General features: G+C 35.8%; 1 protein-coding gene across 4 annotated transcripts in view; it reads right to left on the reverse strand.

Annotated features, from left to right (window-relative positions):
- Positions 1–22,862, reverse strand: part of LOC106874158 (stromal membrane-associated protein 1) — a 127,775-nt gene that overhangs the window by 49,230 nt on the left and 55,683 nt on the right. For all 4 annotated transcript variants that reach the window (XM_014921812.3, XM_014921785.3, XM_014921802.3 and 1 more), the window contains exons 3-4: positions 10,784–10,869; positions 5,561–5,651 (exon numbers count right to left, since the gene is read on the reverse strand). In XM_014921812.3, the coding sequence (XP_014777298.1) occupies positions 5,561–5,651; positions 10,784–10,869 (177 nt within the window). The remainder of the gene's footprint in view (positions 1–5,560; positions 5,652–10,783; positions 10,870–22,862) is intronic.

The raw sequence follows: 22,862 nt of genomic DNA on the forward strand, positions 1-22,862 counted from the left end.
TAATATATTTGAAGCTTTAACCAGTTTCACAGTTTACACTGATTTTCAAACAGTTGAAATAAAATAGAAAGATGTTGCAGCTGTCTTGCTTCGACTAGTGTTTGAAGCTTGCCCTATTTTTATAGGGAGTTCATGGCTCAAATTAGTATAAGTTTTGAATAGGATATGATTGGTAGAAGATAGTCACACAGCTGGTCATAGGAATTTTTGTAGGTTCCCCTTCCTGTTATCAAGTGACAATGTTTGGCATTGTAAATTAAGGCTGATACAGTTGACTGAACATGACAGAAAACATTCAGAGCATTGATTGTTTGGACAAGTGTTTGTAGAGAATGAACACATAATTAAGTTTAGACCCTTTTGTACATTTCCTGCTACGTCCATGTGTTAGTGTCATGTGACAGTATATTTTGTGCCTAAAAAGAAGGTTGACAGGGCAGAGTGAACATGTTTAGTTACAATCAAAGCACTCTAAATTTAATCTGTCTGGTGGGAGAGTGGACAGGAGCCGTTTGTATGTAGTCTAGTGGCTAAAGTTTAGGTTGTTAGCTGTATAGGCTCCTCATGTTAAGTGGTAGAATGAGTTGGAGAGAGTCTGCTTAGATGAGATGCAGTTTGGTTTTGTGTCAGGTAGAAGCACCACTGATGCTATATTCTTGGTATGGCAACTGCAGGAGAAATACCTAGCCAAAGATAAACTCCTATACTTGGCTTTTGTGGACTTGGAGAAAGCCTTTGACAGGGTCCCCTGATCCCTTATCTGATGGGTGATGCAGAAACTGGTGATTGACGAATGGTTAATAAGGGCTGTACAGGCCCTATACAGAGATGCCGTTAGTAAGGTTAGGGATGGCAATGAGTATAGTGATGAATTTCGGGTAGAAGTAGGGGTCCACCAAGGGTCAGCCCTCAGCCCCCTCTTATTCATCATAGTCCTCCAGGCAATAACAGAGGAATTCAAGACAGGTTGTCCTGGGAGCTCCTCTATGCTGATGACCTGGCCCTCATAGCAGAATCACTACCAGAAATAGAAGAAATTTCAGGTGTGGAAGCAAGGTTTAGAATTGAAAGGCCTTTAGAGTCAATGTTGCAAAGACCAAAGTTCTGGTAAGTAGGAAAGCGAACACATTACACACCCCTTCAGGTAGGTGGCCATGCTCGACCTGTAGAAAAGGTGTAGGTAGAAACTCCATAAGATGTACCCGGTGTAAGCTATGGACACATAAAAGGTACAGCAGCATCAAAGGAAGATTAACTGGGAAGATAGCCTTCATATGCAGCAGATGCACAGGGGCAATAAACATCACAGATGCTCAGAAAACAGATTCCATCACATGCCAGGGGGAGAAACTAGAAGTAGTTAATAGCTTCTGCTACCTAGATGACCAAGTCTGCAGTTGGGGTGGATGCTCAGAGAGTATTACTACAAAAATAAGAATAGCCTGGGCAAAGTTTAGAAAGCTTCTACCCCTACTGGTGACAAAGGGCCTCTCACTCAGAGTGAAAGATAGATTGTATGATGCATGTGTGCGAACTGCCATGCTTCACGGTGGTGAAGCATGGGCTGTGACTGCTGAAGACATGCGTAGGCTCGAAAGAAATGAAGCTAGTTTGATCAGTTGGATGTGTAATGTCAGTGTGCACACACGACAAAGTGCAAGTGCCCTGAGAGAAATGTTGGACATAAGAAACATTGGATGTGGCGTGCAAGAGAGACGTTTGCACTGGTATGGTCATGTACTACGGATGGATGAGGAGAGCTGTGTGAAGAAGTGCCACTCCCAAACAGTGGAAGGAATCCAGAGTAGAGGGAGACCCAGGAAGATATGGGATGAGGTGATGAAGCATGACCATTGAATGTTGGACTTCACAGAGGCAATGACAAAAGACCAAGACCTCTGGAGATATGCTGTGACCGAGAAGAATCGGCAAATAAAGTGAGTTTACAGCTGTAACCTACACCAGTGTCGCATAGCCAGCCCACTCAAAAGTACCTTGGATCGTAGGGTGACATGCCGTACTTGAGGAGACCTATTGAGTCAAGTCCATCAACATCAAATGGAAATTGTAGTTGTGATCCCCATGCCGGTGGCATGTAATAAGCACCATCCAAATGTGGTCGATGCCAGCACTGCCTTGACTGGCTTCCATGCTGTTGGCACGCAAAATGCACCAACTGATTGTGGTCGTTGTCAGCCCCCTCTGGCTCCTGTGTCAGTGGCATGTAAAAAGCACCCACTACACTCTTGGAGTGGTAGGCATCAGTAAGGGCATCCAGCTGTAGAAACACTGCCAGATCAGACTGGAGCCTGATGCAGCCTCCTGGCTTCCCAGACCCCAGTCGAATCGTCCGACCCATGCCAGCATGGAAAACGGATGTTAAACGATGATGATGATGATGATATATATATAATACACAACAGTCTTGTAAAGCCTCAAGCATTTTTAAGCAGATGTGAAATGAAACTTCTAGACAAGACATTGATCTATCATCGTGTTCTGATACCTTACTAGATGAACTGGTAACTATTCCAGCTGGCTAGATGAACCAAAAGCACATAGTCCCATAGTTTATTGGCTTGGCTACCCACCTCTACAATGTCAACCTGTTTCAGAAGTGAGCAAATCTACAATTAATATACAAGTGACAGTTCCTGTGCCAAAGTTGAGTTGATATGTAAAACATCCTAGATTCAGTCCAATGTTTTTATGGAACATTGGATAACAGACAGAAAAAAAAGAAATAAAAATCTCTGCACTATCTCTACCTCCTTCTGTATTTAGATCAAACAGAAATTAAATTGGTTAATATTTTGCACTCTGAGAATCAAATACATCTCTAGATAATGCAATATGTATATTCTAGTTTCATCATCATAATCACTGTCATTTTGTCAAATAGGTCTTCATTTACAATTGTCACCATCTCAGCAAATTATACAGAGGTTTGATATTGAGTACACATCTAAAAGGATTGGCTGAAAGAAGTATTAGCCATGTAATAATAACAGAGATGGAAAAAAATAAGTATGCTAGCAGTACAATACAGGCCACTGAAACAATGAAGGAACTGGTAACAAGGCCAGACTTGCTCTACAAATGAAAAGTGTCATACAATAAAATACAGACAAGGAAACTTGCAGAACTGGAAACAAGAAGATACCAACAATGTCAAAGACTGAGAAGTGAAATGAATAGACTCAAAGTTCCTGATATTGGTGGAATATGCTGGACTCAATCTAACTGAATTCCCAATGTAATATCTAGAATTTCTAATTATAATTACAATGTCAGCAGGCCATTACGCAGAAAAAAATTGCATGTCTTTTTCACAGCGATACACATTATTTTATATTATATTCTTCCATATAAACACAAAAGACCCCAGACTTGGTTTAAAACTGACTCGTAATAACTTGTTATAACAATGAGGTTTTCAAAATAATTTCAATAAAGTGAACCTTATTCAAACCTATTTTGCAATAATGACTTTATTTTTATTTTTACTCTGCAAAATACTGTAACAATCTGTCAAAATTAAAACATTAAATCTGAAGAATTCAGTGAGATATTGAAAAATTAATAGAACACCAACCAAAAGAAAGAATAAAGAAATAACACAGAGAAAAAAAGGGAAGTAAAGGTTAATTTAGGAAAAAAAAAAACCCATTTATCTCAAAAAAAATTTTTAAATAGCTATTATGTAAAATTGTTAGGATGACTAGGAATGAGACAATACAGAGCTTACAGCTATTTTTCAACAATTATTCAATTGTAAAAGAATAATATTATCATAATCCACAAATTATTTAAAAGAATTTTTTGTTTTTTGCATTTTAATATTTCTAAAATATATTTGTCAGTAACCTGTGTATTTATAAAGAACAAAATGAAAATGCTTCATTCAAATCACTCAAAAAATTCCTGCTTCCAAATAGTGGTTTCCACTTACATATCCCTATTTCTAGTGCATGTATCTTTTAAGAACATCTGTTATATTAATATACAATCTCAAAAGAAATATTAACAACATCATATACCTACAATTAAAAGGAATATTCTTTTAAGAAATACCATGATATAATTTGGAGAAAACTACATATAAATTACTAAATATAATAAAGGAAATCACATTTTCAAAGAAAATAAGATAAAAGTTAGTGTCACTCTGTTTAAACAGAAATTCGAAAATATTTCTTCTAACATCTGTCTTAGTATTGCACCCCCGTCAAAGAGTTAATAGTTGATTCTTAATAAATGAATACTAATCCAGGAAAGTTTTCATTCTGTAATCAATAAATGACAGAAATAAAATGAGACGGCCAATTTCTCCATCTCCACTGTTTGGACCAAATGTCATATAAACTAGTTCAATAGCTCAATAGTAGATTTTTTAAATTGGTGTCACAAAATGCTAGGATGAAGTTCTGTGATAAACACTATACTTTAAATATCAGAGCTGTGGCAGAACTTGGTCTTAGACTCCATGGAAACAAACTGTAGTGTTTGGTTCAATTAGTTACATTTTATTGAGGAGTATCATGCTACCAAAGCTTGTATAATACATTGTCTCTCATGTTTAAGGTGAAGGCATGAAGGAAAAAAACAAAACCCCCCCAAAAAAAAAACCCCAGAAATATAACATAGCTTACAACAACAACAAAAAATTTAGCAGGATTCATCTTACTAAATAATAACAAGAACTAAATGAAGTGCAAACATAAAAAGAAACAGAAGTTTTAATGCTCAGAGAATAAAATGTCAGTAATAATGTTCCTTTTTAATACCCTATTTTCAATTGTGTTATGCTTGAAAGACATTAATACCTGCTTCCTTTTGTATGCTATCAACAGACCTATGTCCCCTGTTAAGAACTGGCAAACTAACCAGGATTGCTATTACATTTTTAAATACTGTACTCATAATGAATAGTAATTACATTTATGAAACCTCACAACTTTCTTCTTTCAGTTAAAATACACTGAGTTAACATAACAAATAACTATATTGTTTTAATTTGGTCTTTTTTTATAAGTCAGGGTTGTTAAAAACAAATCTGGACATTTAGCTTAATTTATTGGAGCCAATGCCCAACATATCTCCAAGCTGAAACATAGAAAGTTTGTCTCATAAAAAGTCACAATAAAATGCATGGCCATGAATCATGGAGACAAACTTGTAAAATGTCATAAAATCGGCCATTTCACATTTACCATATTCTTCTGCTTACAAGTCAAAGGTTTCAGACCAAAATTTACAACCAAAAAAAGATAAGTTGACTTATACACCAAGGCAACTTGGAGGATCAAAAATTTCATGTGAAATGCAGAAGGATTTGGAAAGAAACTGACAATGTTTGAACGTTTACACTACATGTTTACATTACATTGACTAACATACTGAAAAATATGGCATAAATTCTAAAACTGTCAAATTTAATTGCGGGAATTAAATATATTCCATGAATAAATAATAATAGTAAGATCACATTATATATTTCAAAGTATCTTTCTTTTAAGAAGATTTACTGAGCATAAAAAAGAGAAAATGATCAAATTACCTGTTTTGGTACTGTTGGCTTTGGTTGAACCCACTCACGAGCTATATAACGCTTGTGTTCATATTTAGCCCTGATAAAAGCTTCCAATGCACCACAACTTAGTCAAAGTACAATAACAATCAGATGAAAGTTAATCATTTAAAGTAACTCATTATAAATGTTTGTAGGCTGAGGACAAAACAAAAATCGAATAAGAAGAAAATCATTAAATTTAATTTAAATTCATACTGATTATTGATCGCTTTCACTTTCATTAAACAATAATATACCTGTAGGTAAAATTAATTACACATTCCAATTTCACATGTAAACAATCGTCAAAAAGAACAGAAAGCTCCTTTCTTGCCAGTAGGAACAGAAATCCTCCATCTAAACACACACAAATTCCCATACCATCACTACCTGCGCCAAAGTTCCACATGTGAGATTTACATACTAGATGAAGCTTGCAATATATTCTAGTGACCTTGCTTTACACTTGGAAGAATCAGAAAAATATCAGATGAGTGAACACACTGTAAGCGTTCACTGCACCACATTTAGTGGAAATAACAAAATCATCACATTAATAAACAATATAATAAAATTGATGAAGGATAATGATAGCCTAGCTTGGACTCAGTCTTTTTTCTCCCACAAACCTAAGATTATTCCAACCATACATCACCTTACACTCTATATCACTGCATGTCCATGCCATAGGGTATAGTATGAACCTTAGCAGAATGAGTTGTTTGGATGCTGGCGATTTGGCAAGGTTGACTGGACATTGAACCTGTTATGGTGGCAATACTTTTTGGCACTGAAAGCAGACACACAGGTATATACACAAAAAGAGAAATATGCTTCACACACATAGACAGGGGGAAAGAGGGTGAGAGAGAGAGAGAGAGAGAGAGAGAGAGAGAGAGAGAATAAGAGAATCATTAAATGAGAGAAATATTAACACATCTGATGTCAAATAAATCAGCATCAAATCAGTGATGCCAAATAAGTGGTGCCAAAATGGCTGTACTACAATGTGACACAATATAACTGAAACACAAACCTGACGGCTATGTCAGTTCATTTCGCACCATGTAACTGTTTAAATAGAGTTGACATGAGGCAACACTCTCCTGTTCACTGTATGTTCCAATCCAAACAGACACACGTACATGTACAACTAACTACAAACACCCAAATATTAATATCACACCAGTACAAATATTATGTCACTCTCAATAAACATAAAACACACACTAAAATAACTGAAGTACCAACTGTCACATTAGCTTTAAACAAAATCTGTGCTGTCCTGTTAACCTTCTCTAATGAATCCTTGCCTAAAAAAAGGAAAACTTGTGTGTGCATACTAGTCTCCAATTACACCACAAGCAGCATAATAATACAGACACAACTTAGCCTGACTGTCAATGTGTACCTTATGTGGTTAAATGGTTGCATATAAGAACATAGAGTTCAGAAATAACTCTCTCTATATAAAATCCAAACAAAGTTAGCAGTAGTAACTGAGAATTAAATGAAAGAGATCAATGACATGGAATATTTTCAGGCCATTGATTTCTTTCATTTATTGAATAGCTCCTCCTATCTCTTCTTTTATTATATTTTTGTATGCAAATAATCCGGCATTTATAAATATGACCCAAATTATCAAACTTCAAAACTAAAACCACTTACTTGAATACTGACAAAATAAACTTTTATATTGTATTAAAATAGTTTAACAAATTGACAAGTTCAAAAATGAACACACTTCCTGTTAATTAAAGAGTGTCACTACCTATGGAAAATACAAATTTCAAAGATTCCTGGCTGTATGTGAATGTGTGTGTGTATATATATATATATCGTTATTTAATGGCAGCATGGAGGACATACATTAAATGATGATAATGATGTATATCATCATCATTTAATGTCCACTTTCCCTGCTGGCATGGGTTACACAGTTTGACTGAAGCTGATAAGCCAGAGAGCTGCAGCAGGCCCCAGTCTGGTTTGGCATGGTTTCTACAGTTGGATGCCCTTCCTAATGCCAACTGCTCCAGGAGTGTAATGGGTGCTTTTATGACCTTGACTATGATTCACAGGTGCTATTTACATGGCACTGGCAATAACCATTGTTACAATTCACAGGTGCCATTTAGATGGCACTGACCATGACCACGACAATTCACAGGTGCCATTTGCATGGCACCGCCAATGACTATGATTCATGGGCGCCATTTACAAGACACTGCCGATGGCCCAACTCCAATTTCACAGCTGCTATTTACATGACACTAGCAATGGCCATCACTATGATTTCACGGGTGCCATTTACATGACACCAGCATAGCCACAACTATGAATTCACTTGACCTGACAAGTCTTCACATGCACAGTATATTACCAGAGGTGTCAGTCATCACCTCCATGAGGCCCAACATTCGCAGTTCATGCCTCACCACCTCATCCCATATTTTCCTGGGTGCACCTCTTCCACAGGTTCCCTCCACAGAGATCGACACTTTACACAACTGTCCTCATCCATATGCATCATGACCATACCAGCACAGTCATCTCTCGTGCACACTACATCTGATGGTTCGTATACCCAACTTTTCTCTCAAGATGCTAACACTGTCATACATGCACACTGACATTACACATCCAGCAAAGCATACTAGTTTCATTTCTTTCAAGCAAGCCTACGCATGTCCTCAGCAGTCACAGCCCATGTTTCACTGCCTTGTAGCACAGCTGTTTGCATACAAGCATCATACAGTCTGCCTTTCATTCTAAGGGAGAAGCCCTCTGTTACCAACAGAGGTAGGAGTTCTCTGAACTTTGCCCAGCCTATTCTTATTCTCACAACTACACTTTCAGAGCATCCACCTCCACTACTGACTTGGTCACCTAGATAACGGAAGCTATCAACTACCTCTAGCTTACCTCCCTGGCATTGGAAGGAGTCTATTTTCTGTATATTTGTAGTGTTTATTGTACCTGTGCACCTTTCACACACAAAAACTATTTTCCATGTTAACCTTCCTTTGATATTGCTGCACCTCTTATGCGTCCATAGCTTACACTGAGTACATCTTATGGCATTTCTATCTACACCTTTCCTACAGATCGAGCAGGGCCATCTACATGAAAGGATTTGTGATTTGTCCTCTTTCTTACTTACTAACTAAGGCTTTGGTTTTTGCTAGATTAACTATAAAGTTCTTTGATTCTTAACTTAGCTTCCACACTTGAAATTTCTGCTCTAGTCCTGGAAGTGATTTAGCTATGAGAACAAGATCATCAACATAGAGGAGTTCCCAGGGGCAGCCTGTCTTGAATTCCTCTGTTATTGCCTGGAGGACTATGATGAACATGAGGGGCTGAGGAATGATCTTTGGTGAACCCCTACTTGTACGCTGAATTCATTGTTATACCCACTGCCAACCCTTACCTTACTGACAGCATTCCTGTACCTGGCTCGTTTGGCTCTCACCAATTTGTCTATCCTTAGTTTCCATATTGACCACCTGATAAGGGATCGGGGGGATCCTGTCAAAGGATGTCTCCATGTCAACAAAAGCCAAAAACAAAGGTTTATCTTTGGCTAGGTACTTCTCCTGCAGCTGCCTTACCAGAAATATAGCATCAGTGGTGCTTCTCCCTAGCACAAAACCAAACTGTATCTCATCTAGACTTTCTTCCTAATTAGTGGGCTATGACCCTCTCTGTAACTTTCATTACCTGATCTAACAGTTTGATACCCCTATAATCATTTCTCTCTAAGACATCACCTTTACCTTTGTAGCAGTTGACTATGATGCTGCTACACCAGTCATTGAGTATTACTCCCTTGTGTATAACCTGGTTTACTATATGGATAACTAGACTATACCTCACGTCGCCAGATATTTTAAGCATCTCAGCAGTGATTCCTGATGGGTCAGGGGCTTTCTTGGTCTGCATATCTTTTGTAGCTTTTTCTACCATGCTACTGGCTATTTGGATTGCTGGTCCCTCTGTTGGATCCACATTAGGTGACTCTCCTTCTCTTATGTGTTCTCTACATTTAGTAGCCTTTCATAGTGGCACTTTCAAGCCTCTTTCTTTGCGGAGTCACCAACTGCAAATGAACCATCATCCATGCAAATACACTTCTCTCCCACAACATCACAATTTTCCCTGGCACACTGTCTTGCAAGCTGAAAGACTTCAAGCCTCTGTAAGACATTGGCAAACTTCTTCCTTTCTGCTTCACTCCTAGCTAAGTATTCCTAGCTTCCATTCTAGCTGCCTGATATAACTCCTTGCAACCAGCTCCCTTGCTGGGACTTTGCACCAGCCACAAATTTGGTCTGAGCCTCTCAGTAAGTTGTCCCATAGGAACTTCCAGTTATCCTCTATATTGTAAGTCTGTAACTCCTCCTCCTTCGCATCAAATGCATCATTTAGGAAGTCTCTAAATCTCTGACTATTCAAAGGATCCTTAAACTTCTAGATCCTGCTTTTCCAAACTGGCTTGCTTCTTGGAATCCTTCCAGCCAGTAGCTTGAAGTCCCCAATAAGTAACCTATGCTGTAGAATACATTCTTCTCCAGGTAAGACCTTTGCATATATATGTGTGTGTGTGTGTGTGTATAAGTATATGTGTGTGTGTATGTATATATATATATAATATGTATGTATGTATTATGTATACATGTGTGTGTGTGTGTGTGTGTGTGTGTGTGTACAGTGGTTGGCATTTGGAAGGGCATCCAGCTGTAAAAACTCTGCCAAAACAGACATGGTAGCATGGGGTAGTCTTCTACCTAGCTGGCTCCTGTCAACCGTCCTACCCATACATGCATGGATGACAGAAATTAAATGATGATGATATATATACACACATGCATATATGTATGTGTGTGTGTATGTGTATTTTTATACACACATTCGCACACAAACAAATGTCCGTGTTGTTAAGAAGTTAGCTCCCCAGTCACATGGTTTTGGGTTCAGTGCCACTATGTGGCACCTCAGACAAGTGACTTCAACTATAGCCCTACAGTGGTATACAGATTCATGATCCAACAGCCATTAGCCTAATATCTTATCCTTTTGTGAGAATGTACCAGTTTTATATGTGTACAATGCTTTAATTTTAAATAGTGCTTGTAATTGAAATAAAATTTGAGAAATACACTTTCAGTTTGAGTGTTTTTCACAAAAAAAAAAAAAAAAGGATACGAATCTGTCTGCGGTCTTCGGAAATTATCGGGAATGTTAGCTTCATAAACAGCTCTTGCACGACTGTTTCCCATTTCCATTAACATCTGCAAAAAATATAAAAGAGAAACAATATTACAAAAGACTGGAAAAGAATTCAAATAGCTACTGTATATATTTCCAGCTTAACAGAATTGTTAAAGTACTCAATATGTATAATACAATGAAACATCATAAAGTTGCTATTGTTGAGCAACTTCCATTGAATAGATTTTGGCATGGAAGCAGCTAGTCAAACCATGGTGTATTTATATTGTGTACTAATACATTTCTGCACTGTTTCTATCTATTTAACATTTTCTACACTATTTATGAACACAGGAAACTGTCATTTAAAAACACATCATTTGTAAAACAATGTTCAAGTTTATTTTCTAATAAATGTCAGGCATACTGTCTTTCACTAATCACAATATACCACAGCTCTCATCATTCCATATTTAGTAAGCAGACAGGATGTCTACCATAACACTCAAGATTTGGCACTCAAAGCAACGAAGATTTAACCGCTGACTTAAATGTTTCAGTTGTTCATTCACTTAACTATAACTCAATCAATCTATAGTTAAGGTGATGGTACTGATGGAGGAAAAGGTGAGTCTAAGGCAATGAGAAAGGACAAAAAAAAAAAAAAAAAAAACTATTGAAACAAAACTTGAAAGAAATCATCTCTTAGATTTTTTCTTTCCAGTGTATGAAGCAACAAATACTAAGTTTAGAGCATAGTTCATAGAATTTAATGGTTGAGAAACATCTCCCTTCCTCTTATTAGTTGTAGTAATCCAGTGATTCTGAATCTGGTCCCCATTTTCCTTGGAGGTATGGGAGTATGACATTCTAAATCTACTATAATTTTCTCTAAAATATACATGACAAATTCCTTATGATTTCTGTACCTGGATTCCCATACATGAAGTATATGTGCACAGGCATGGCAGTGTGGTTAAGAAATTTATTTCCTAACCAAATGATTTGGGGGTTTAATTCCAGTACATGGCACCTTGGGCAAGTGTCTTCCACTATAGCCCCAAGCTAACCAAAGCTTTAGATGTGGATTTGGCAGATGGAGACTGAAAGAGCCCTTCATAAGTATATATGTGTGAGTGAGTGTGTATATTTTGTATCTCCTTGTCTTGACATAACACAAAAGTTGTAAATAAGTGTCATTGTTATACATGCAGTGTCATTCACTTCCAATATTCTGAAGAAACATGTCTGTCCAAAGGGTATGATTACTTTACTTGGAAACAAGTAGGGGTTGGCAACAAGAAAGGAATCTGGTGATAGAGCATCTGCCCCAATAAACTCCATCCATATCATGCAAGAATGAAGAAGCAGACATTAAAACAATGATGATGAAAGTAAAAACAAACAATTGACATATTTTGAAGTCTAATAGGAGTAGTTGTAGGGATGTTGATTGCAACAATCTGTGAAGGGGATATAGAATTATAAAAAAGGTGAAGAACTTTGTGCTAGTGGATGGATCTGTGTTTAGCATTTCAAGCCAGAGAAACTTTAGTTATACAACACCTCAGTGATTTGTACCTTTCCATAGTATACACATATATATGGATAGATGGATGAACCAAAAAAAGGGACCCTATACATAGTCATTCAACTTACTAGAAGTAACAGCTAAATTTCCTTTAAATTAAACCCTACCATCAAGAAAAAGGGAGGGAACATTGGATAATGTAGTCCTACACTAACAGTTGCCTGGGAAAGAATGGGATAGTTGTATCTGTCAGGTCAAGCTGATCTGGAACTATACAACAATAACCTTTATTGTCCAGTAAGTGTTAAATATCTTTGCTGCAGATAGTAGAGCACTGACACTAGAATATAAACTGAAACCTTAACTAGTGGCCTTCATTCTAACAAATCAGCCATTTATGGCTTTCAACAGCTAAAACAGACTGCCCGCTTTGCTCCTTTGGAGATGATACTGATGTCACTAATAAGTACCCTTGCTTTTAAAATTCTCACAGTAGTGGTGCTGCTTTATCTGAATATTCTCATGTAAGCTTTCTAGATTCCTACAGTGACATTATATTTATTTCATATGACTGCATGAAGGCAAAGCAATTTTAGTTATTGGATAACATATAAAACTTTTATGTAGAAAGGGAATTACCACAAAGGAGGGAATAAGAACAACAAATATAAACAACAACAATCCTTGTTATAATGGAGCTTTTGTAAGTATATCTATATATGTAAGTGAAACACTGCTAGCCCTTCCTCTTCTACCAACCACTTCAGAGAAGTACTGAAGCAGAAGTAATTGTGTTGTCTCTTACACAAACCACATCTCTGAAGGAATGAAATAGAAAGTGTAATACACACACACACACCATATTATACCTATAAGGAGTAGGGAATTAGAGAGAGAAAGCAAGCAGGAGAGAGAGAGAGAGAGAGAGAGAGAGAGAGAGAGAAAGAGAAAGAGAGAGAAAGAGAGAGAGAGAGAGAGAAAGAGAGAGAGAGAGAGAGAAAGAGAGAGAGAGAGAGAGAAAGAGAGAGAGAGAGAGAGAGAGAGAGAGAGAGGGAGAGAGAGAGAAAGAGAGAGAGAGAGATGTTTTCTGACAGACTTAGTTTGCTACATTGCTATTTCACAATATTTTCTCCATTGTGAGATGATGTCATTTTATGTTAGGTGTTCTCGGTGGTTAACAAAGGTGTTTCTACATGGTCATTCAACTTGTTGGAAATAGTTGCCAAATCTTCCTCAAATCATATCCCGCCATTTAAATACAAAGCATACTGGACAATGTAGTTACTGACATTGGTTGGTCACAATTGGAACATCTTTCATTATAGGTTGAATCGATCAGTTTCAAAAAGCATCAAACAACTATTTTAAAGTTGAATTTGGGACACTGGGAAAGTAATTTTCAAGCAAGGAACTTGAATTAACATAGCTATTAAATAGGATTAGAAGAAATGCTTAAGAAAAAAAACAGAAAGAAAGAAACTAAATTTTCATAGTATATTTTTGAGTCAATAAAAAAAATCCCCAATCATATAGACAATGAATGGGACTATTACTTATTTTATTTGAAACTGTAACTAAACTACTATAATAAACTTCATTGTGTATTTACGTGTGTGTGTGTGCGCGCACAAAGGGGTGCTGAAAAGTTCCCAGCTTTGGGTACAAGAAAATACAAGAGGATCAGTTAATGATTTTATTAAATATGTTTCCTTCTCAAATTCACACTTATTGCAGCAGTCCTTCAGTTTTTCTAAACCTTGTAAAAGAACTTGGAAGGTTGGCCCTCCAACCAAGCCTTTCATGATATCCTAAAAACCAGGAACTTTTCAGCACACCCTTGTGTGTGTGCGTGTGTGTGTGTATATATATATATATATATATATATATATATATATATATATATATAAATAATATATAAAATATAAAATATATATATAAAATATAAATATAAAATATAAAATGTGTGCCATAAATATTGCCATCCGTTTAGAGAAAAATTTGTAGTTTAGAATCAGTAGTTCTTTGACTGCTATTTCTAAATTTTCAGTATGTTGGAGAAGCAACTCAATGCTAATCCCTGTATATTTATGATTATATATATATATATATATATATATATATATATATATATATATATATATAATATATATATTTTTTTTTTTTTTTTCTCCCTCACTAAAGCATAATAGTAGGAGAAAGGAGACAGAAAAAAAAAGAGTCATCTTCAAAGAGGATGATATGAGTGTAAGGCGTAACTGTGCTAGGTAAGGTGGAGTGAAGATTGACAGGAGAAGGCATGAAAAAGTGGGGGGGGGGGATGAGAAAGAAAGAGAGGCAAATGATGGGAGGAAAAAGAAAGAGATTGTGAAAGTAGAGAATCTCACACACTAATATATTCAGACACACACATATATACTTGCACACATACACATAACAAATACTGAAACACCAGAAGTAAATGGAAATATCTCGTCATAATAGTTTTCCAACTTTTTAATTTATTTGTTTGTCTCATGCAGAAAGTTATATAAGGAACGCAGAAAATGTAATTTGTATTAATGCTTTATATAATGTATATGTGCTTCAGAAAGCCAGCTGCCAGTAATTACATGAGTTGAAAGGCCTAATAGCTTGATAAAAGCAGGTAGCTTACTTTGTCAGCATTATTGGCAAAAAATACAACAGAAAGAAAGGTGCAAGTGTACCTTCTAGATTATATATATATATATATATTTCTTTTCTGCCTCACTATCAATATTTACATAATCTTTTTATCACATGTTTCAGTGGTAGAATTAACATAAAGGGCAATATTGGCTCTTTCTGTTTGACTCTTTTAGGAGGCCTTCTTTGAAAATTTTCAAGGGATTTTGTAGGCGATACTATTCACACAAGCATCAAAGTAAATAAATGGTGGGCAGTAAACACTGCAAACTTTTTTGCATTCTTTGGTATAAGTCATGAATATAAAAAAAAACAAAAAAACTTTCATTATGTGTATGAATCTCTACATGGAAAAAATATATCATCAACATTTAAATATAAAAGTTTTTATTGTTTTACCTCAATAGGAATTTATAAATAATAAAATTATATTATATAAAATATAATGAATGCATTTATTATATACCATTTTTAACTGATGTCTTTTAAAATACCATCACTTTTGATGGCACAAATATACTAGTGAAAGATAATTGTTAAACCACTGATAATCTCTCTCTCTCTCACTCTCTCTCTGTCTATCTATCTCCACATACACACAGACAGAAGTACTGTTAGTAAAAATTAATTGGTGAGTTGTTAATCTGAGTCTTTCTTTTTATTAGATAAGACAATATACAGCATATAGTTGTTCATATTAATCTTCAATGTCATCCTGGTAAATTTTAGTGCTTTCCAACACAAACTCAAGAATTGGCCTAATTTTATTTATCTATCCCCTACATACATAATTAGTTTCCTGTACTAAACAGTGTATGAATTACACCAAACTGAAACAGTTATTGATTTGTGGTGATACAGTGACATATCTCATTGTATACTTGCAGTAGTTGAGCTAGCTATGTGGTACACCAGTACATCACAAACTATATAAGTTTGATCTTTAATTTTATTTAAAAGATAACTTGTGTGAGTTGCTGGCCAATGATCAACATTTCATAGTTAAAAGAAACCATTTGGGTAGCCAAGTGAATAAATAAGTAAATATATAAATAAATAAAGATAGGATATTAAATTAACAAATCACTAATAAAGCGTAAGGTTTGTCAAACAATTCTATATTTTCAGGTTAAAATAAACAAATACAACTGTGAAATATATTGATTTGACAATGTTAAGCAAACATTATTTGCTATGTAATTATATACTCAGTGTTTCTTTAGATATAAAATGTAAAATATCCTAATGACAATTTGTTTTTATCTCAAGTAAAAGATTATTAAATATACAAATAAATGAATAAAGAGAAAAGTAAATTAAAAGATTATCTCTTCCATAATTGAACAATTTTACCAGGTATTGATAAATGAACAAAAAACTATGATAGTGAGTTAAAACAATTAACTAAGTACGCAAACACTGAGCTCTTGTTTAAGGTTTTCACATACAGACAGATCACAATCTCTTTTTAAAGTATACAAATATACTAAGAATGGGGGAGGTTGAATATTTCCTCCTTGAACTATCTTTCTGCTTTCTACTACTACCTTTCTACCTTCTTGTTATTACATCTGTGACAACACACTAGCAAACAGATCTCTGTCAATTTCAACTGGATTCCCTGCTCACTGAATTAGCATAGTGGCTCAGTATTCCACATATATGTATATCCTTGACATCAGTTGGAATCAGTGTGATACAGGGTGTGACAAAGCACAATCCAGCCAAAAGACTTCTGCACAATTTCTGTATACCCAATTCCACTCACACAGCCTGGGTCGATTGAAGGCTATGGTAAAAGGCGTTTCCCCATACTTCCTCACAGTGAACTACTTAACCATTTGACCATGCTCCACATAATGAATAGACACATACACTTGCAACTCGTTATATGTGTATTCAAGTGCAAGTGATTGTGTACACATCTGAAACAGCACCCTATCACACATGATTCTGATTTTGAACTTCATATTCTCTTTGCCCCAACCCCAATACCTGACACACAATCTTACCACATCAATATTCAACAACTACTACATTGTCACGTGCATTCTGTCTGTCTTTTCTATAGTTATATCATTGGTTCCTGCTCTTCTAAACTTGTTGAATGTAAAGTATCACCTCAGTGTAAATTCATCTGTGTCACCTACTTCTACAGTAATTCATTAACTAAAATTCACATTGAACACTTTACCCAAGAATGCACCCTCTGGAATGTCAGCTCTGCATAACAATTGACCTTCACTATTTTAAACTGAACTATGGCTATAGTAAAAATCTGCAAGTTATTTCGCCAATCCTATTCTCTGCTTCAAAACTTTGGTGATCTTTAGGTTTCTGTCAACAGCTTTTCTGCACCCATTAACTCTTAGGAAAGTTTTGCTGATTTATTTTGACCTAGATATTATGATCACCAATAGCCTATGAATTATGGAGTTTTTGTCCTTCACCAACAATCCAAATTCAACCACATGTTGATTCAGATGGCTTGGTACATATCTTGTCATTCCAATAATAATGTGTCTAAGCCTGAAAGTACATTTTGGGCACCTTTATTTTTCTTACCAAAAGTAATCAGCTGACTTCACAACAAAGTATGATTTTGCTTTTGTGGTCCTTAACAATAATATCAAGCTGGTTGCATTTCAGTTTGATTGCTATTTTTATTCTGGAAATTCCACCAAATATTTGCTTGATCTACTGGTCTCAATATGTCTACCATTATTGGTTGTTACTCATGTCTCACTCTATTGGCTACTACATCACACCTTCTCAGAAGGTAGTGTCTCGAAGACATTCTCATACAGTTGGCAGTCTTCAATTTTAGTTTGGCATAACTTACACTTGTAGTGAATTGATGCTTTATTGCTGCTAGAAAATACTTGGTGAGGATTTATTGCTCCTCAATTGTATGAAAATAACCTATGCCAGGTTCTCACTGTAGTTTATTTCCTCTGTGGTTTGTTTTTTTTCATTTCAAGTAGCTATTTTTTGAATATTCTGTTGCCTTAAATACAGTTTTCCAATGTTCTTTGGAGAGATCAATGTTAGCTTTTATTTTATGACTTTCCTCAAGTTCATCAGCTATCTTAATATTAGTTTTTATGATTGCAAACTTGATTGAGACAGTTGCTGACCCTTTTTCCGATGCTGGAGATGTTGCTTCAGTATTACAATCTGAGCCTCATGTAATGTTAATACTGACTGAACACCTTTTGCTATCATATTTCTGTTGAAATACACTGCCTTTGTTTCAATTAATTTTGAGAATAATGAAGAATTTAGTAAAATCACTTTGTAATTACTAATCTAGTGTTCAGAACATAAATTGACATAAAATTTTGATGGAAGGTTTTAATGCAGATCACTCTAAAATAGAAAGCTTATATCATAGAACAAGGATGGTCTTGATCAAAAGGGTCAGGGCCATGATAACTTCCTTGCAAGGGAAATTTAATTTCTTTTCATCTGGTTGCTGTTGAAATTTCCAATGACATTGAATAGTACAAACAGTTTTGCTCAGTTTTTTGTAGTATCCAATTTGGAAGGCCAACTGTAGGTGTCAGAGTTGGCAATGAAAAGGTGCAGTGAATGATATGTTGTAGACTGAGTGTTCTGAAGACCATATTTTCTTTATTTAATCTTCTCCAAAAGAGTTGTAATTCCCACCATCCATTTCCATAAACGCTATATCTTTTGAGCCTGTTTAATGAGAGAATGAATAATAGTGCTGTCAAACTAACACCTTGCAACATATCACCATGACAATGTATGATATCAGATTTTATTAGCTTGTTCTCACCTTTGAGAAGTCAAGTAGTTATTAAGTCTTGACTAAGTATTGAATAGCAGCTACCAGTGTTTGTGGAACTTTGGTTAATGGTATAATACACCCATATGGTATGCTGTCAATAGTTTTCTGATGGTCCAGTCACCCAGCTATGTTCCTATGGTTCTCTACTGTTTCTTTGTGTATCATTTTACTGATTAGAAGCTATTCTTTACAAGCCTATACTTCCTTCTCTCCTTGACCTTGCTGAAGTGTTATAATATTGTTGGTAGTTCAACAATCCTGTAAGAACAGATTGAGGCACCTAGTCTATATCTTATACATGATGTTCTGAGAAGTTAATGGTTGGTTGGCTGGTGTGTGTATGTGTGTAGATAGGTATTAATTGTTAAAATGGCAAAGGAGGTTCTCTAGTAGCATCTATATTTACTATCAGACCAAGTAAATCTAATTAAGAAAAATTAGTTTAGATGAGATGCAGTTTGAGTTTGTGCCAGGCATTAATATATGAACAATGCTCCTCTTCTTAATAAGATAACTATAGGGAAGGTTCTCAGCAAAGAGCAAGCCATTATGGATAGCATTTGATGACCTGGAGAAGGCCCTCAAAAGAGCACAATGCACTCAATTGTTGCTAAGAAACTTAAATGTACGAGTGATGTTCATTAAAGATTTTCCCTGACCCACTTCTGATTATTGCAGGAAATGGAACTTGTACAGGTATAATCATACATGTCTCTACACATCATATTGTAAATTGCAGCATTCCACTAGTATTCATTTGTCTTTTGCAGCTGCTGAAGTGGACTAAGGTCTTATAATGGAGGCAGTTGAATGCAGATCAGTGATCAGGTTCTTATACTTGAAAGGTCATACACCAAAAGAGACTTTTGACAAGATGAAAGAAGTTTATGGAAACAATGCACCATCATACAAGTAGTCAAGCACTGGCATTGTCAGTTCAAACATAGTCAGACATTGGTGGAAACTGCTCCTATTCCTGGATGACTACATTCCACCTTTGATGATGACACCACCCATAAAGTAGAAGCTGCCATATTGGAGGATTGCTGCATAACTATGCAGCAACTAAGCCAAGAAGTGAAGATAAGTGTAGAGTCTGTGGGAAAAAAATCAGTCATGACCATTTGCAAATGCGGAAGTTGTCTGCAAAATGGATTCCATGGATGCTCACACCTTTTCAGAAGCAGGAACAAGTCAATTGCTCCCAGACTCTTTTGGCAATGTGCCAAGAAAACAAGGGGAACTTTTTCGGCAGACTTATCACACAAGATGAAATATGGGTCCATCACTATGATCCTGAGACTAAAGTCCACTCGAAGTAATGGAAGCAGAATAATTCACCACCTCTAAAGAAGGCTTGTATCCAACTCTCAGCAGGCAAGGTGATGCTCACAGTCTTTTGAGACCAGTGCTGAGTAGTGATAATGGATTTTCTGGAGAAGGGCATCACAATTAATGGGGAATATTATGCTTCTCTGCTGCAGAAATTGCAGGATGCCATCAAAGCAGAGAGGCATGGCATGCTGACCAAAGGAGTCCACCCGCTCCAAGACAATACCCCAGCTTACAATGTACATGTTGCCCAGATGAAAGCACACTCCTGTGGCTATGAAATCCTTCCTCATCCACCTTACTCTCCCAACCTCACACCATCTGACTTCCACCTCTTTCCAACCATGAAGTTCCTTTTTGAAAGGGAAGCACTTTTCAGATGATGATGAACTTATTTCCGAGATAAAGTCTTGGCTCCAGACACAACCTACTGACTTCTACAGATGAGGTCTTCACAGTTGCATAAAGCAATTGGAGAAGTGTGTCACCATTGGTGGTGGCTATGTAGAGAAGGACTAATAATTATGCCAAGTTTCGTTTATCCCAGTCCTTGAGAAGTGGGTCAAGGGAAATCTTTAATGAACACTCTTCATATATGAATGATCATATTCACCATGTACAGAGATGCTGCCAGAAAGGTGACCCGCATGCAAGTTGGCGTCATTAAAAATTGGCTCTCAATTCTCCCAGTTTATAATAGATCTTCAGACCATAACAAAAGAATTTAAAACTGGCTGTCTGTGAAAGCTCCGATAGACCAATGACCTAGTTCTCCCAGCATAATTTTAATGAATTAAAGAAAACATTCCAAATGCGAAACAAAGTCTAGACTCAAGAGTTTTTAAATAAATGTAACACACAAAAGTTTTAGGATCAGAAAAGGAAACAGGAGTCTGACATCAAGCCATACTTGATAGGCTGAAAAGGAGTAGCTAGGAACTCTATATGGTGTACTCAATCAAACACATCTACTAGACTAGTTCTACTACATTTTTGCAGAATTGCTAACCAACAAAGCTATAAAAACAGAAGCAGAAAAATTATAATATATCAAGGATACGATATGTGTAAACAAAAACTAATAGTAAATGCTACGAAATACTTCACTTTTGAATAGTTTCTGACCTTCTACAAAGCAACAACCACTTTTAGAATATTGCTGACATATTTGAGCTAGAGCAGCAGCTACCACACATACAAACATTCAAGACTAAATCTCAAGAAAGACAATACAATACTGTATGTTTAATAAACTATCACTCACCACCATGCTTTTGCCATTAATGCTGCTCCCTGTTTCTTCTACAAATACAACAACATTTCCTTGCATGACTGAACAAATAAGCTGTATACTCAACTCTATGGTGTTGCTCACTAAACCTGCACTAAACACTTGCTCTATTCTTTCCTTTACAGACCTGCAACTGTCTGGAATGTTCTCTTTCTTCCTGTTTTCTATTCAAGACATAAACTTGCCAAAGATCAAGCTGGACATGAACCACTCAAACCTGATCAGTATGAGAGGGCCTGCAGAAGTTTATGGGCACTGCCATTACTTTCATGACAAAAACAAAATAAACAAAAAATTTGCTCAGGCTCATAAAAAGACAGTCAGACACCAAGACACACATACATTTCTTTGACTAACACAATTAGCATAATGTCTATAAAAAGTAAGTTGAACTCATTTACTCTAGACACACAGACATCACTATCATTTGGTAATTATCATCATTCATTAGTGTTGTACATTTTAATGCCATAGAGCTAAGTCAATGCACTCAACTACCTGTAACTCACTGTTTGGTACTTACTACATTTGTGATAATGAGCAAGGAATTAGCCAATATAATAGCAATTTTAGCAGTAAGCTCTCCATATAAATACTTATTCTATTCTTAAATTGCATTATTATTTCTAAATATTTCAATTAATAGTTTTCTTTTTAGACATTTCAAGACATAAAAAATAAAAACAAGAATAAGAAATCAAGCAAGTAATCATAGGTGGTAATAACTTAATTAAGAAGATTTATAGATTAAGCTATTTAATACCTCATAGCAGCAGTTATGTGTAGCTAGCAAGTGAAACTACTCGGCCTGAAAATCTTGTTGTCATTGACTTCTGAGTAAAGGAGGTATGTATAAAAATATATGAGAATTTATTCTATTTATTTCCAAAACCATTTGGATGTAAAACAAGTTGTTCTGGTTCACAAATATTAACCTTAAGTAATGTAAACTACAAAAATGATGTGGGAGTTTTTCCCCCTTAAAAATTTTCTTTTTCTATTTTTCACACAGACATAGATATGTGATAAAGAAGTTCACTCTACATCAACATAATTTTGGGATAGGTCTTAGTGCTTAGCATCTAGATTAAGCATCTATAGCATTGGGCCAATCAAATGCCTTGCAAAAGTAATTTGGTACACAAAAACTGCAGGAAGTCCAGCACATATATATATATATATATATATATATATATATATATATATCCATTCTATAGGTATTTTACTTAATTTGGAAGATTTTACTTCCTTTTGGGATTGACAGTTAATTACTTATACAAGTGTAAGATGATCATCCCAACTCCATAAGCATCCTCAGTTTTGCATTAGTTTCTCCTTGTTAGCATGTGTTACATAGGGATGCAACACATGACCTTTCCATGTATTCACAATCCTATTATCCTATGTAAATCTTTTTTTATGCAGTTGATGGCTTTTTAGA

The sequence above is a fragment of the Octopus bimaculoides genome, chromosome 10 (genome assembly GCF_046866305.1).
Source record: "Octopus bimaculoides isolate indiv1 chromosome 10, ASM4686630v1, whole genome shotgun sequence".
NCBI lineage: Eukaryota > Metazoa > Mollusca > Cephalopoda > Octopoda > Octopodidae > Octopus > Octopus bimaculoides.